A 16,529-nucleotide genomic window follows, 5' to 3' on the forward strand; every position below is an offset into this window, starting at 1 on the left:
GCAAGTGGAATAAGCGCAAACGCTGAAAGTAGAAGTCAAAACAAATAAACAAACTTATTAAACCCGAGCTCCTGTTCCTCCCGCAGCACGTACAAGACCCGGCCGTGGTGGACGGCCTGATGAAAGATCTGGACGCCAACGGTGACAGCGAGTGTGACTTCAAGGAGTTCATGACATTCATCGCCATCCTTACTGTCTCTTGCCATGAGTTCTTTAAGTACGACGACAAGTAGGGAGAGACCGAGTCTGGTGGAGCCCGGTGGCCATTTGGATGGAAATCAACCTTCGCTTCAGACATCCTTCACTTCTTTATAGCGTCCGAAATGCCAAGACTTCAAAATGGCTTTGAGAATGTTTTATGACCATAAAAGTGGAAAATAAAGTATTTTAAAAAAAATGATTGGCACTTGAGATGTTTTTGGAAGCTGGTAAGCTTTGGGAGTGTGTCAGTTAGCAGTTGCTAACAAGTTAGATAAGACATTGGCAAACTCCTTTTTTTTTGTCACTATTTAAGCACAATTTACACCAATACAATCAGGTAGTGCTACCCACTTCCGCTAATAAGCTGCTAGCGCTGCTAACTTGTTAGATAGAACATTGGCAAACTTCCTTTTTTTTTATGTCACTATTTAAGCACAATTTACACCAATACAGTCAGGTAGTGCTACCCACTCCTGCTAATAATTCTCTTTTTAGCTACCAGGTATTCCTGGCTCAACATTCATGTCAAACCCCTCATGTCTGGAAGGCAAGTTTGGCCAGAACTTCATTGGTCCTAATCAGTGGCCTAATCAGTAAACATTTTATTATGCAGATATGCAGTTTAAAGAGGGGTGTATCTCAGATAGATAACTCATGTAGTGTTAAAATTCGCATCGTGTGACGACAAAGGGATGCCCCACTCTGTACTCTCCCCCTGACACAAGTCCTTATTGGGAAATAAACCCGACAGTTGAGGCGATAGTAAAAAATGACACGTAAGTGTATTTCCTGACTTTGAACAAACCGTTCTTGCTTGATCAGTTCCTGACCATTATGACGTTTTTCTCTGAATGAAATCTGAACACACCGGCACAACAAAAGTCCGCTCCCGTGGCGGGAGCCACAAAAACGGACAGTAGCCACAATCCATGCCTTTATAGCAAATAGCTACGACACATGAACAAACACCAATAATAACCTTATAAACTTGAAGTATTATTTAGGAAAATAGCAGCATTTTGCTCACCGAATTCTGATCAAGTCCATCCTCCTTTCTTTTTTCAAATAGCCTTCAATCGTTCTTATTCTTGCGCTTCGGCTCCGAGCGCTCCCAGCAATACAATTTGCAGTGCACCTCGGAGCCTGTGAGCCAGGGGTACCGGTATGAAAATGAATGTCTGGAAGTGGCACAACCAGGAGAAAAGCAATGAAAGGAAGTGAACAGACCATTTGGAATTATTTAATAAGTATTCATGGACAAATCTGTTGTGTAGGACTAGATGTTGGTATCCCTTGATGAAATCCTGCCTAAGGCACCAATGAGACTCTGTGGGGTTTCAAGTGAGCGATGGCATCCTTCGGGTTGTCAAGTGAGCGCCCTCCTTCATGGATGTTTCGCTGATTGGCCCACGACATCTCCAGAGGGTTCAGCAGTGAATCCCAGCGTCCCAGGTTCACTCCCTAGATGCCATCAGCTCACCTGAAGGCCCACGTTGGATCTCTTCTCTTCAGCCACAGCCACTGGCTCCCATTTTCAGCAGCCCTGGAGAGGTCCTTGACTGTCAGCGGGGTCCACTTCCTCCCAGTTGCCAGGATGGGGGGTGCTTGGGCTATGAATGGGTCGCTTGAATCCAATAGCATCATCTCCAATCTGACTTTGGCACACTTGTACTCCTCTGCCAGACTGGAAATGGGCAGGTGTAGCATCCCTTTGCTGTAGAGCCCAATCCTGCTGAAGCACCTGGGAAGGCCAAGCCACTTCCTTGCATATGAGTTGACCACTCTCTCCAGCTTTTCTACCTTTGAGAGTGGAACCTCATAGAGGGTTAGTGGCCACAGGAGGCGTGGGAGTAGGCCATACTGCAAGAACCAGAGCTTTAGCTTGCCCGGAGGCAGGGTTCTGTCAATGTTCTCCCGGCCGCTGGCAACCTCCTTCCTGAGCTGCTCTATTTGCTTTTTGTCCTTGAGGGAGGCATCATACCAGCGACCTTGGCTCTTCACAGGCCATTGGAAACCATTGGAATTGGTTCCTCGCCAATGTAGAAGCGGTGGTCTAACAGTTTCCCCTTCACGATGGAAATGCTTCTGGACTTGCTCGGCTTAATCTTCATGCGAGCCAGCTTGATGTTGTCTTGGAGCTTGCCTATTAGCCGTACTGTGCAAGCCTTGGTTGTGGTGAGTGTTGTGAGGTCATCCATGTAGGCTCTGACTGGTGGCAGAGCCTACATGTTCTACATGGATGAAATCTTTCTCACGGTTTCCAGCCGTTGGATGTTGTACTGTCGCACGCCCTCAATTCACCCTCAGGTAAAAAAATTTGTGCAACAAAATAATGACAAATGTATGCGTGGGGAGAGTAGTGCAATAAAGCCAAGGAAGGCTTGACGGATAGCCCGGAAGATGCAGATGCCATCAAATAACTATATCGAAAAAAAAGCTGTTAAATCATTGTATTCAATATCTAAATCAGTATGGACTTAGTTAGCTTCAGAAATGTTCTTGTTTTATGGTCAAAATGTAATACTAGTTTTTAGCCGTTTCACAATGGCAGTATAAATCATCACATTACATTACAATCATTTGGCAGACGCTTTTATCCCAAGCGACTTACAAGAAGTGCAATTCAGTCACGGGAGATCCAAAGTACCAATAGTCGGGAGTCAGAAGTGACCACTCGACCAAATAGCCATTTCAGAACCATATATGTACATACATTCATTTCAACCGTTTCTAAAGAACTCAGACGGGGCATTTTAGGACACGTCCCTGCATCGAAACCATGCAGCGATGCTGGGATTGAACTCCTCCTGCCGCTCCTCTTTAGCTGCACACCCCATTGGGCCTTTGCCAGTTTGTCCTGCAGCTTAAGACGCCTCCAACGACAAATGTTCTCTATGCAATACATTTAGGCAACTCTTCCTAAGAATCCCCGGCCATTTGCGTGTCTTCACTGAAAGTATTCCATCTCCGCACGGCCAACAAATGACATTGGTGTCTAGCATCCCTCCTTGCCGTGCCTGTAGAAGCCTTCACATACAGTAGTGCTCCCAATCAATTAGCTGCTAACTTTGTATTTATGTATTTCATTATTCCTGCATAATGTTGTGTAAGTGTTCAGGTAATTTCAAGGATTTTCAGTTCTTACCTGCTATTTTTGGGTTATTTCCAAAGTGTAGATTCTAGGAAATAATTGCTCATCAATTATTAAATAATTTGTTGTACAGTATACCCTTGTTTTTCGCAGTGGTTACATTCCATAGAGAACCCGTGATAGGCAAAATCCGTGAGGTAGAAACCTTTTTTTTTTTTACAATTATTATACAATACTTCTTTAGTGAACGAACGGAAGATTCATTAATTCTGTAATGCCAACCTACAGCCGCATAGCTTTTACCTTCCCTTAGCATGTCCAGAAGTTTAACTTTATCTGCGATAGATAGCATCTTCCGCTGCCTTTTGGGCCCTTTTGTCGCTCCAGAGCATTTTGTCAACATTACGGGCTTTAGAGAAACTCGCAATCGCGAGAGAATTTGCACGTACGTCATGTAAATTTGTCAAGCTGTTTTACGTACGTGTACATATTAAACTGCAACGTTATTGACGCACAGGTAGAGAAGAAGCGGAGTGACTTTTTAGCCAATCAGAATGCAGAACACAATGCACGATGCTAATCCGTGAAGTAGCGAAACCGTGAAAAGTAAAACCGCGTTATAGCGAGGGATCACTGTATTTGACAGATTTTTTTTTCGAGGGCGGTGGGAGAACATTAAAAATCAGTGGCGGGCCGTGCATTTTACACCTAGGCCAGGGGTGCTCGATACGTCGATCGTAAAGGTAAATACTGGTAGATCGTATGACATTAAAAAATAGACGTCAGGCTATCGTCCAGCACGTCACTTGATTGATGGACGGGGCAGCCAATCAGATGAGATCTTCGGCGCGAAGCGCAACAAAACTAACAAGCTAGTCAACAAGTTACCTCCGATTTTCAGCCCTTGGATTTTTCTTTTAAACTTAAGAAAGGGTATAAAATGAGTGGACCAAGTAAGAAGATAAAAACTTATAATTTTCTCACGGAATGGGAGGAGGACTTTTTTTTCTTGACGATGACGTTTTCGCAAGTGCGTTAGCCTCATCTGCCGGTCTACCGTCGCAATACCAAAGAAGGGTAATGTGGAGCGGCATTTTCGGACCGTTCGTGGAAAATACGACACGGACGACCCGGCAAAAAGCGAGATGAGAAAGATAAAAGCTTAAGGAACTCAAACTCAAGTTGTCCGGAAAGCAGTCACTTTTCACACAACATACTTCATACTTGAAAAGCGGAAGTCGCGACCGAAGCATCGTTCCGGGTGAGTGACGTCATCGTTACTAAGGCTGGTCGTCAGCAGCTGCTTCACTTCAGTGCAAGTCATCAGTGAACGTGGGTCATGACAAGAAATGTTCCTATTTATTTTGTGTTATGCGATATTGGCTCATTCGGTTATGCAAGGTCCATCAATACGCATTGCACTATAAAGAATGTATTGCATTTTTGTTGTGGGTAGATCATTTTGACTTGGTTATTTTACAAGTAGCTTGCATGCTGAAAAAGTGTGAGCACTCCTGACCTAGACCTTCAGTAATGCTCCGAATCAATCCACCCCCCCCAAATAATTAGCTTATGGGTATAAAATAAAATCTTATTATGCAGAAATGCCGTTTAAGGAGAGGTACGTTGCAGATGGATAACTCGCGTAGTGTTAAAATTTGCCCGTTGGAACACATCAAGTGACGACAAAGGGATGCCCAACTCTGTACTCTTCCGCTGACACGTCACACACCCCAAGTGCCCGAATTCCAAGAGTGTGTAAAACAAGTCGTCAATACGCATTGCACTATAAAAAATGAGAATTTATGAGAAATCTTCAGAATGAACATAAATCATTCTGTTGTCATATCCCAGTGCCGGATAAAGCTTTCAAACCTGTTTTTTTTTTTTTTTTGTACTGCAGTGACTGACATCTTCAATTACTCAAAGTCAATGCAAACGCTCCTCATGAGAATTAGAAAAGAAATTAAAAAATGAAGTCCAGTATCTCTCGCTCCATATTTTATTGTGTATTTATTTCCATTGTTAAAGATCAACTTTGATTTTAAATGTGTTCTGTGTGTGATCGACTATTAAAATATTCTATTTTTTTGTCATTTTAAATATGTTCTGTGTGTGATTAATTATGATACATTTTCTTTATTTTTTTAATCAACTATTAAAATATTCTATTTTTTTTGTCATTTCAAGTATGTTTTGTGTGTGATTAACTATGATACATTTCTTAATTTTTTTAATTGACTATTAAAATATTCTAATTTTTTTTGTAATTTTAAATTTGTTTTGTGTGTTATTAACTATAATATATTTCCTTCATTTTTTTTAATCAACTAATAAAATATTCTAATTTTTTCTGTTCTTTTTTTTGTTTCTTTTTTTTTATTTTAGCAAAGTTTACTTTGTCTGTTTAGTACCTTGTCACATTCTGTTACATCAGCAAATGAATGTGATAAATAATAGATAATAAAATGATAATAAGAAGTGATGCAGATATTTTATTTGTTTATATTATTTTTTTTAAATACATTTACTGTGGGATCTTTTTGTCTTTTTCACATTACAAAAAAGTGTAATGTGAAAGATCAGCAGTTTTTTAATAAATACATAATTGACGTTTCTTTCAGTTTCCAGATACTCAGATCACTCATTTTAGGACGAGTTCCAACATCGAAACGATGCAGTGATCCTGGGATCGAACTCCTCCTGCCGCTCCTCTTTAGCGGCACACCCCATTGGGCCTTTGCCAGTTTGTCTTGAAGCTCATGACGCCTCCAACGACAAATGTTCTCCATGTGAAACATTTGGGCACCTTTTCTGAAGAATCCCCGGCCATTTGCGTGTCTTCACCGCTTTGATTGAAACTGTCCCATCACCGTAAGACCTCTGAGACCACATCGGAAAAAGGTCCTGCTCAGATGACGAGAACGTCCAACAAAATGACGTTGGTGTTCTCGCAAAACCAGCAAAGTTCTTGCTCCTTGCGCCTTCACGTACAAGAACACGAGACAGACGGAATACCGAACCTCATCACTGTTTGGTATGAAAGCTTTCTACCAGGCAGAAGCGAGGAAATGCCCTTCTGAGGAACGTAGCCCCGAACCCCGTATCCATCCCGTGACCGATGTTGGTGTTTTGGACAAAATAATCACTTGAATAGTTCAACGTGAACCAAGTTCAAACTTGTTGTCCCCATTTGAGGACATCCGATCTACCGGAAGTGCTTCCAAAGAAAATAACGATGTCACTTATCGATGTTTTCTGGACGAGACATTCGTGCCGCGTCGCAAACAAAGAGTCTGGACTCCGGGAACGAACATCAGGAAACAGAAAGTAGCCAAGTTGTTTCGTAATTCACGTCATCGCGGTCTGAGTTTCCTTTAAAAGTGTCTCGTTGCATTTCGGTCGTTTTTACATGTTGCATTGGAGGGATGAATCAAGACAAGGCTAAAAAGGGAACCGTGTCTGGGACAGCGACCTTCTGAATGACGGGATGATGAGACAGTCGGCCTTAAACAGGAGATTAAAACGTCTCATGTCGTATTAACATCTCAGGACAAATCTAAACCAAGTGTTATTAAACCGTGGTTACAGCGCCAAAGGGTTCGGAAACTGCTGGAAACTCTTGTTTTCAACCCACGCCGACTATTCCCGCAATGAACCCTCGCGGAGGAAGTTATTTTGTGTTCCGAGACGTAGCCGTCGTTCTCACGATGCCGACATTTAAGACGTTGTTGTGGGTCGAAAATTAAAACGCAAAGCAGCTGCGAGTTTTTTTTTTTTTTTTTTCTTACTCGGCCGCTGTGAAATACACCCGGAGAAAGCAAATAAAAGGGCAGCCAACTATTAGGATGTCACATCGCATTAGGAGATACATCCTGCCTCTCCAAATGTTCGAGTTTATACAACTGGTGTCTTGGAACCAGATCTGGAGAAGGTAATGGATTGAAGGAGCCATGAGTTGACGGACGCATTTGAACGCCTATGAGAATTCTTCAGAATAAACATAAATCATTCTGTTGTCATATCCCAGAGCCGGTTCTCACAGATAAACCTTTCAAACCTGTTTTTTTTTTTTTTTTTGTACTGCAGTGACTGACATCTTCCAGTACTCAAGGTCAATGCAAACGCTCCTCGTGAGAATTAGAAAAGAAATTAAAAAATGAAGTCCTGTATCTCTCGCTCCAGATTTTATTGTGTATTTATTTCCATTGTTAAAGATCAACTTTGATTTTAAATGTGTTCTGTGTGTGATCAACTATTAAGATATTCTAATTTTTTTTTGTAATTTTAAATATGTTCTGTGTGTGATTAACTATGATCCATTTTCTTTATTTTTTTTAATCAACTATTAAAATATTCTCATTTTTTTTGTCATTTTAAATATGTTCTGTGTTTTATTAACTATGATACATTTTCTTTAATTTTATTCAACTATTAAAATATTCTCATTTTTTTGTCATTTTAAATATGTTCTGTGTGTGATTAATTATGATACATTTTCTTCAATTTTTTTAATTGACTATTAAAATATTCTAATTTTTTTGTAATTTTAAATATGTTCTGTGTGTTATTAACTGATACATTTTCTTCATTTTTTTTAATCAACTATTAAAATATTCTAATTTTTCTGTTCCTTTTTTTTGTTTCTTTTTTTTTATTTTAGTTTACTTTGTCTGTTTAGTACCTTGTCACATTCTGTTACATCAACAAATGAATGTGATAAATAATAGATAATAAAATGATAATAAGAAGTGATGCAGATATTTTATTTGTTTATATTATTTTTTTTAAATACATTTACTGTGGGATCTTTTTGTCTTTTTCACATTACAAAAAGTGTAATGTGAAAGATCAGCAGTTTTTAAATAAATACATAATTTATTGAATGTTTTTTTAACAAAAAAAATAATATTTTATATCATCATAGCAGGTGTGTGATTGGGACTGACTACTTTTTGAGCATGAATTATTTTTTTTTCTTAACTAAACTTAAATATTGTTCTCAGAGCCTTGAAACTGTCAATGGATTGATGTTCTAAATGGATTTATATTTAGGAAATTATCAATCCATTTAACAATCATTCCCAGAAATGTTATTTGCTAACCATTACATATTTATTTGTTATTTTGAACGGCACTTTTTTTTTTTTGAAGGACTACATTTTTCCGCTAATATTAGATAACATTTTATTAATTTTCGCTGATATTCAGAGGTTTTTCCCCCTCAAGTGTTTCATTTTTAAACTTCTTTCCTGTTTTGTTTTTTTATTTTCCAGACGGTTTCATGCTGATCATTTTACTGCCTCAAAAATTATTTGTGGCTGATATCATGCAAATACAAGCAGAGAGAATCAGTATTTGTTCAATAGTTTTAGATTACACAACACGGTGTGAGTATCTTACACACACACACACACACACACACACACACACACACACAGAGTGTTAACAGATGATGTAAGAGGCGTTGTCAACTTTCAGTTCTCAGGCAGTGAGGCATCTCAGAGGTGGAGTCTGAGCGTCTTCTGGCCGTGACCCCGGGGACGACACCACACCCATCCGTGCGCATGTGTGTGTGTGTGTGTGCGTGCGTGTGTGTGTGTTGTCAAGCATATGTTCTGTTGAATGTTTTTTCTTTTTTGCAGCAAATGGAGCTCTGAACAGACTTTCTCCGCCGGTGAGTTTTGCTCATATTCTTTATAAAATGTCGTAAAATGCATAACGGAGTGAATAGTTTGGTGGAAATGTGTTGTTTTTTATTGTTTAGCCTCCATCATCTTATCACTTTCTTGGAAGGATACAGATAATTGGGGGCGTTCGTGCAGCTGAAAACCCCTTCAGGGTAAATAATGAAAAGGCTGAACGTGAGGATGAGGTGTGAGTGAGTTCCTGATCTCCAAGTTTGGGAGCAGGAGATGCAAAACTGGAGGCGCAAAAGTTTTTTCTTGCGTTTCTTGAGAGTCTTTTCATTGCTTTTCCTTCTTAGAACGGAATCACAAGGTGACATATGATCCGTATTTGGGTCAAGATCAAAAAATGAATTGCTTTTTGCTGTGAAACAACTAGTTGCAATTTTCTATTGTATGTATTTATTTTAATGTTTCTTTTTATTTATTTTTAATGAGATGAGATGAGAACAATTTTATTTATCCCGAAGGAAATTGTTGTGCCAGAGTTTCAAGTAAAAAAAAAAAACCCAATAATAGATAATAGTAGAAAGGAGGAAGAATAAGAAATACAATGAATATGAATTGTCTTAACTGTTAACTGTAACTACAAAGATTGATGACGAGTGAATGTGCCCCCCCCCCCCCCCCCCCCCCCGAAAAAAAAAAAAGAATTCGGCCGATCACAACAAATTATTTAAAAATTGATGAGGAATTTTTTCCTAAAATCTACATTTTCAAAGTAACCAAAAAATTGCAAGAAATAACTGAAATCCTTGAGATTACCCGAACAGTTACATAACATTCTGCAGGAATAATTACATATACAAACACAAAAAATGAGGGGGCCATTTTAAATCATTTTTGAACGATTCATATCCTATTTTCAAATTCCGATTGTTGATAAAGAGTCAAATTTCTCTCTAAAACTGCTCTTTATGTTTTTATTCAAGACTTTTCTTTGTTTTTCCTTGTCCAGATAAACATGAAAGAGCGCCACCTGCTGGTGCACTCGGCCTCAGAGGCCCTCAACGCCACGCAGGATTCATCCGGTAGGAACAAAAAATAAAAACTGTGACAGCCAAGGCTGTGCGGAGAGAGGTTTCGGTCAGGAAGAAGTTGAGTTTTCCTACAAAGTGAAAGGGGAAACGGGCAGAAAGCAGCAAAGTGAAACAGGCGGGGTAACCATAGCAACGGAAAGACGACGAGAAGCTGAACTGCGGGAGACTCGAAAGAGAAACTTATTTCAAAATAAAAGCAAAAATGTCTCGGAGGTCCAGATTGAAAGTCGGAATAACAACAACATGCATAGATACATACTCTATATGCTGTGTGTGTGTGTGTGTGGATACATACTGTGCATATATACACACACGGTTTCAATCAGATTTATGATTATTATTCAAACATCAAAAGGTCAGATTTATTGCTTTGTTCAAATACTTGCAGTGTTTTAAAGAGAAAGACACTGGAAATTAAAATAATCATTATTTGCATTTGTCCTGTTTGCTATTCTTGTGTTTCCCACTATAAACTCTTAATAAGCATGCATCAATTTAAGAAAATCCCTTAATAATCCCAGTGTGTGTCCACATATGCATGTGAGTGTGTTTGTGTTGGCACGTGTGTGTGTGTGTGTGTGAGTCTACACGGCGTACATGGAGGAGGGGAGTGTCTTATCAGTCTGATGTGGTCTGTCGCCGTGGTGATAAGAGGATCCAGACGCACTGGTGTCCATCGCGGGTCTGAGCAGAGAAAGACTGGGTGAAAGTTCACATCCAAAACGTCACATATGTGGTTTATTTTCTTTATATTCTGTTGTTTGGAAAAGGGAAACTTTAAAATGCACGTTCGTTTATGCAGCAAAACAGACAAAACAAACACCAGACTCTGTTTCATGTGGATTTCTGACGGTTCTTGAAGGGTTCGTGCACGATTCTACCGTTTTCATTTTATTTCAGGAAAATGACCGAGCGATTAAACATTTATCCCGTTTCATCTTTAGAGTTTGAATCTTATCATGTGATGAAATTGAGAGAAAAAAAGAATCTGCGATAATGCAAAGAATATGTGAAAATAAATGACAGATTTTAAAAGAGAGCAGATTTTATCTGTTGAAAGTGCTTTTTTTTTTTTTTTTTTTTTTTTTTTTTTTCTCGAATTTTCTATGGTATCTTGAAAAATATCGATACACGCATATATAAATACATATGTGATTTGAAAGTTTGTTGCCATTTTCATCTGAAAGTGTCTTCTGTCTTCAGGCACGGAGGACGATGGACATTTTGCTGCTTTAATCGGAGGTGAGGATTATTTGCAAAATCGAATCGCTCCATTTCTAGTTGCATTTAAAAATTCCTTTTAAATCTTTAAAAATCTTGAAAAAAAAATTTTTTTTCCTTAATCTTTCAGTGAACGGCATCTTTTTTCGAAAAAATATTACATTTTGATCAAATTTGCGCCGTACGTGCAAAACATTGCATATTTTATCGATTCGTTTTCGCAGACACTCAGGAGACGTTTTTAGCGATATGCTAAAAATCTTAAATCTTTAAAAATCTTGAAAAAAAGAATTTTTTTTTTATTTTCCTAAATCTTTCAGTGAACAGCATCTTTAATATTTTACAACTTTTTTCAGAAAAAATATTACAATTTGATCAAATTTGCGCCGTTCGTGCAAAGCATTGCATATTTTATCGATTCGTTTTCGCAGACACTCAGGAGATGTTTTTAGCGATACGCTAAAAATCTTAAATCTTTAAAAATCTTGAAAATTTTTTTTTTTTAATTTTCCTTAATCTTTCAGTGAACGGCATCTTTAATATTTTTCAACTTTTTTCGAAAAAATATTACAATTTGATCAAATTTGCGCCGTACATGCAAAGCATTGCATATTTTATCGATTCGTTTTCGCAGATACTCAGGAGACGTTTTTAGCGATACGCTGAAAATCTTAAATCTTTAAAAATCTTGAAAAAAAACTTCTTTTTTTTTATTTTCCTTAATCTTTCAGTGAACGGCATCTTTAATATTTTTCAACTTTTTTCGAAAAAAATATTACATTTTGATCAAATTTGCGCCGTATGTCCAAAACATTGCATATTTTATCGATTCGTTTTCGCAGACACTAAGGAGATGTTGTTAGCAATACGCTAAAAATCTACCAAACCTGGACTTCCTGTGAGGACTTTTCAGACGTGTGTGATGCTGACGAGATGTTTGCTGTCCAGGCTTGCTGGGTGCGCTGCTGCTGCTGCTGCTGATCTGCATGACCGTGCTGCTGGTTTGGATCCTGTCCCGACAGAAAGGCGCCTACGTCACCAACGAAATGGACGACGATGACGAGCGAAACAGCGACGGCGACCAGACGGAGGACGATAACGCGTCCGTCGCCTCGGATTCGGCTCTGCAGGCCAAAGAGGAGGATTAGAGGAGCAAATAGGTCATAAACAGACTCGATCCCGGATTAGAATTTTGCACGGGTGCTAAAATTTCAGAACGAAACCCGATGAACTTGCAGGAAACGGCGTATATTTTGCCGTCGCTTGACGTCTTGGCAGATTTTTTTTTTCCCTTTTGCCCTGCCAACAAACATACTTGTCAATGTCCAGCCACAAATTGCAGTAAGACGATAAATTAAAAGAAAAAGAAACGGAGGATATGTCTTTAAAAGAATTCGTTACGGACAGAATCGAGTCCCCAAAACAGAAAAATATGTGCACCCTTCTTCGGTTTCTTGCTGTGCATTCATTCACCACTAGAGGGCAGAAGAGGACCCTTTCTTTCGCACACACACACACACACACACACACACACACACACACACACACACACACACACACACACAATGCCTCCTGGTTCTCTAAAAGACGATGATGATGTTTGAAAAGCAAAACTCTAATTAAATCTTAATCGCATTTCCCTTGTAATCGGGTGTCACGTCCCTTCATTTGCTCTGAAATACACACACACACACACACACACACACACATTCCGCCTCTTCCAAAGCCGCTGCAGTCGACCTCCCCCAACTTCCCCAGCTGTGGCCCCGATCTGATTCTTCCTGCTGAGTAAAGTTACCGCACACGCCGTCACCATGGTGGCGCTCGTCCTCTGGCTGCCATGGCAACGAGCCTGCGCGGTTGGACGGACGCCATCCCGCTGCCGTCGTCGAACCCCGTTCACCTGGCCAGGCTTTCACTTTCCTCTGATTTCTCCTTTTTTATTTTGCTTTGCAACCGGCTGCAGTTTTTTTCTCCGGCTAAATCGGACGTCCATAACCCGGCCGGCGGAGAAAAAAAACCCGGGAGACGGCGAACCGCGTTTACCCCGGTCTCTCGTATTTAGCCTCGTATCCGAAACACCAAAACGGGGCAGTAGAAGTCAGACAATAAACAACCACAGGGAGGTGGGGTGATTATGGAGGGGCCCCTCGCTGCCAACGCCATAATCGCTAACTCCGTCCCGGGCTACGAGTGTGAGCTGCTAACCCTCGCCCATAAACGGTTGACCGGGGAGCCGCTCGAGCGCACAAAAATACCAGGCGGACCCCAAAAAAACGACCAAAAAAAGTCTGGGAAACCGGGTAAAGTCTCCATCGAGACGCCCGATCGACCACAAAAGGAAGTGGTGCAGCTGCAACCGTTCTCGAAAACCTCACGAGCCAAATCAGGACTATAATTGGTTTCTTAGAAGTTAGTTAACCTGGCGGCGCGGCGAGGTCGAAGACAGATAAACCCCCTCCTTCACCTCGCCGGCTTTTGACGTTCCGATCAAGTCGGCGCTCGGATAAACAGTTTCTTGCTGAGCGTTGCAGGGAGAACGCACGCGTGACAAAAACGCCGTACGGACAAAAACGCGCTACGCAATCCCCGGAAAACAAAATCGACCTCCGTCCGGCGTTCTCGGTTGGGTCGCGGGCCGGTTGTTGTCTTGTTTGACTAACACACCGCATCGGGATGGATCAGAGGAGATTCGTGTGTGTGTGTGTCATCTAAACACACTTCTAATTTAGTTTACACAGTGACTCAGCCTGCAAAGATGCCTTGCCCTGTTTTCTTACAATTAAAGAAGTTTCAAACGGTTTCTGACAATAAGTGGATGATTCAATGAAAGGAGAGACTGTTTATAGAAGTCTGATGATGATCCAAGGAATTTATCCGTGATCATTGTCGTTTAAAAGCCTATAATATTTATATTTACAATCTAGGTTCAACAGATATCTGTTATTTTCATGTTGTTACTGGAAACTTTTGATTCAACCTCACTGGCGCCATCTAGTGGTCAAAGTGAGTCAGTGACTAGATTTAAATCTACTGCTCCAAAAAAATAACAAAATAGCAATATAACTCCAATTCAATCACACTTGTGTGAAAATTGTCCACTTGAGAAGCAACATTGATTCATTTTGACTTGTTTTAAGGAGATCAGCCTGGAGTGTGTTTTTACTCTTTCATTTGGAGTCCAGACCTCCACGGGTTCATACGTTTGATTCCCTTCATTTTTGTGTGATTTTATTGTCAGCACACTCAACTATGTAAACAACATATTATTTATGAAGAATATGTCATTCATTCAGATCTAGGATGTGTCATTTTTAGTGTTCCCTTTATTTCTTTTGAGCAGTGCCTATTTAAAAGGAAAATGCAATTTGGATTTCTTATTTATGACTGCAAATATGCAGCCATAATATGGAAAAAAAAAAAAATTCTGCTGCCATATTTTAATATAAATTATGATCATTATGTGCTTCCATAGATCCCGCCGATGTAATGGCGAGAGGCGAGGCTTCGCCTGGACTGGTCACAAATAGACCTCCATTCATTCACACACACACACATCGTAGAGTCTCCACTGGACCTGCATATTGTTTATTGGACTGTGGGAGGAAGACTGAGAACCTGGGAGAACACGGAGAACCCATGCTGAGTGTGGAGTCGAACCAAGAACCTTCTCGCCGCCACCACAAGACGTGCGATGTATATATCATATGATGAAATGAAATAAACAGATGTTCCTCTCTTTACCTTCTTGCTCAGACACACAGAACACAATCAGCCTTTATTTATTGACAAGCTTTACAGGCAAAATGTCTTACGCTTTCACAGTTTGACCATTAATCTCCGCGTTTTTTAGCAACTTTTTACCAATAATTCAACGTCCGTCAAATATCATAGCGGATGCGTGGAAAAGAAAAACACTCGATGTGGAAATGACTCCATGCAACCGCTGACAGGATGTGTCACAGTAGAAAGAGAGGTTTGTTTTCCTTTTCCTCACAGTTTTTAAAGCGTTTCACATGTGTTGAGAAACATTTTCGGTCCACCTAGAAATATCTCTGACCGTCACCATGTTTGTTTCCTCTCCAACCGCGCATCGATTTCGTAAAAAACTTGCTGGAGAATTAATAAAAACAAACATTTTTCGCACAGGACTGCAAGATGAGCGGGTCATAAGATTATGCGTAACGGCGTTTTTTGAGTCATGAAGGCAGAGTGTGAGCTCGGGTGGTGCAGCTGCAGAGGTGTTGATGTTTAGCGCAACACACACACACACACACACACACTTTGAACTAACCGATGTGATGGTTGATGAAGTGGTGGTCCTGGGGGCTCCGGCAGGTGAGGCCCTTAAAGATCATCCATCACAGGTGAGTCACCCTGCCGCCGGCTGAAATGCTGCACAGCAACAGGGAAAGTGTTTTGGAGGATGTGGATGAAACGCCGAGCTCGTTTTCGGAGATTCCCGCTCATTTTTTGCCGTCTCTTCCCGAGGCGGGGAGTTTCTGCGGGCCGACCCGAGGGGTTCCTCACCGGGACATGAAAACTCATCCATTTTTTTAAGTTGTGATTTATTTCACCTGGTGCTAAAACGACTCCAGGTTGCTAATTTCCTGCAGCCTGTTTTCCATCAGGGTCATTTCTCTCTTTCTCTAAAGTAAATAAAAGCGGCCATTACTGTTGTAGCTGGGCTTTAACTTATGCTTCTCCTCGAGGAATCCGGCCGGCGGACCGCAGTTTTCACCTCCTTCTCTCAGAGATGCACACCAACCTGAGAGATGATGCAGGAACCGCCTGTTTGCGCCGTAAATCATCATCGGTATTCTTGGGTTCAAGATCCTCCTCAGGTGCAGACGCGCTCCAGCAGGGTCGGCCCGCCGGAGGTCAGATCGTCCGACGAAGATCCACCTCCGCCCGTTCCCAATCCGTAAACCGGCACTTTTAATATATTTTATATATACTGCTCAAAAAAATAAAGGGAACACTTGAACAACACAATGTAACTCCAAGTCAATCACACTTGTGTGAAATCATAGTGTCCGCTCAGGAAGCAACACAGATTCATTTTGACTTGTTTTAAGGACATTACATCAAAGTTGGATCAGCCTGGAGTTTGTTTTTACACTTTAATTTTGAGTGGGATTCCTAATCCAGACCTCCATGGGTTGATACAATTGATTTCCATTGATCATTTTGGTGTGATTTTGTTGTCAGCACATTCAACTGTGTAAAGAGCAAAGTATTTCATAAGAATATTTCATTCATTTAGATCTAGGATGTGTTTTTTAAGTG

General features: G+C 40.5%; 1 protein-coding gene across 2 annotated transcripts; it reads left to right on the forward strand.

The window, feature by feature from the left end:
* Positions 1–8,738: 8,738 nt before the first annotated feature.
* LOC147233580 (uncharacterized) lies at positions 8,739–12,887 on the forward strand. Of its 2 annotated transcripts, XM_086148548.1 has the most exons (5): positions 8,739–8,969; positions 9,060–9,134; positions 9,938–10,010; positions 11,223–11,261; positions 12,189–12,887. In XM_086148548.1, exons 3-5 carry the CDS (start codon positions 9,944–9,946, stop codon positions 12,386–12,388), a joined length of 306 nt encoding a protein of 101 aa, XP_086004674.1. In that variant the 5' UTR covers positions 8,739–8,969; positions 9,060–9,134; positions 9,938–9,943; the 3' UTR covers positions 12,389–12,887. The 2 variants fall into 2 exon arrangements, with proteins under 2 accessions (XP_086004674.1, XP_086004673.1); XM_086148547.1 differs by lacking the exon at positions 9,060–9,134 and having other exon boundaries at positions 8,744–8,969.
* The last annotated feature ends 3,642 nt before the right edge of the window (positions 12,888–16,529 follow it).

The sequence above is a fragment of the Fistularia commersonii genome, chromosome 6 (assembly GCF_037954325.1).
Source record: "Fistularia commersonii isolate RoL2024-O1a breed Wild chromosome 6, RoL_Fcom_v1.0, whole genome shotgun sequence".
Classification (NCBI taxonomy): domain Eukaryota; kingdom Metazoa; phylum Chordata; class Actinopteri; order Syngnathiformes; family Fistulariidae; genus Fistularia; species Fistularia commersonii.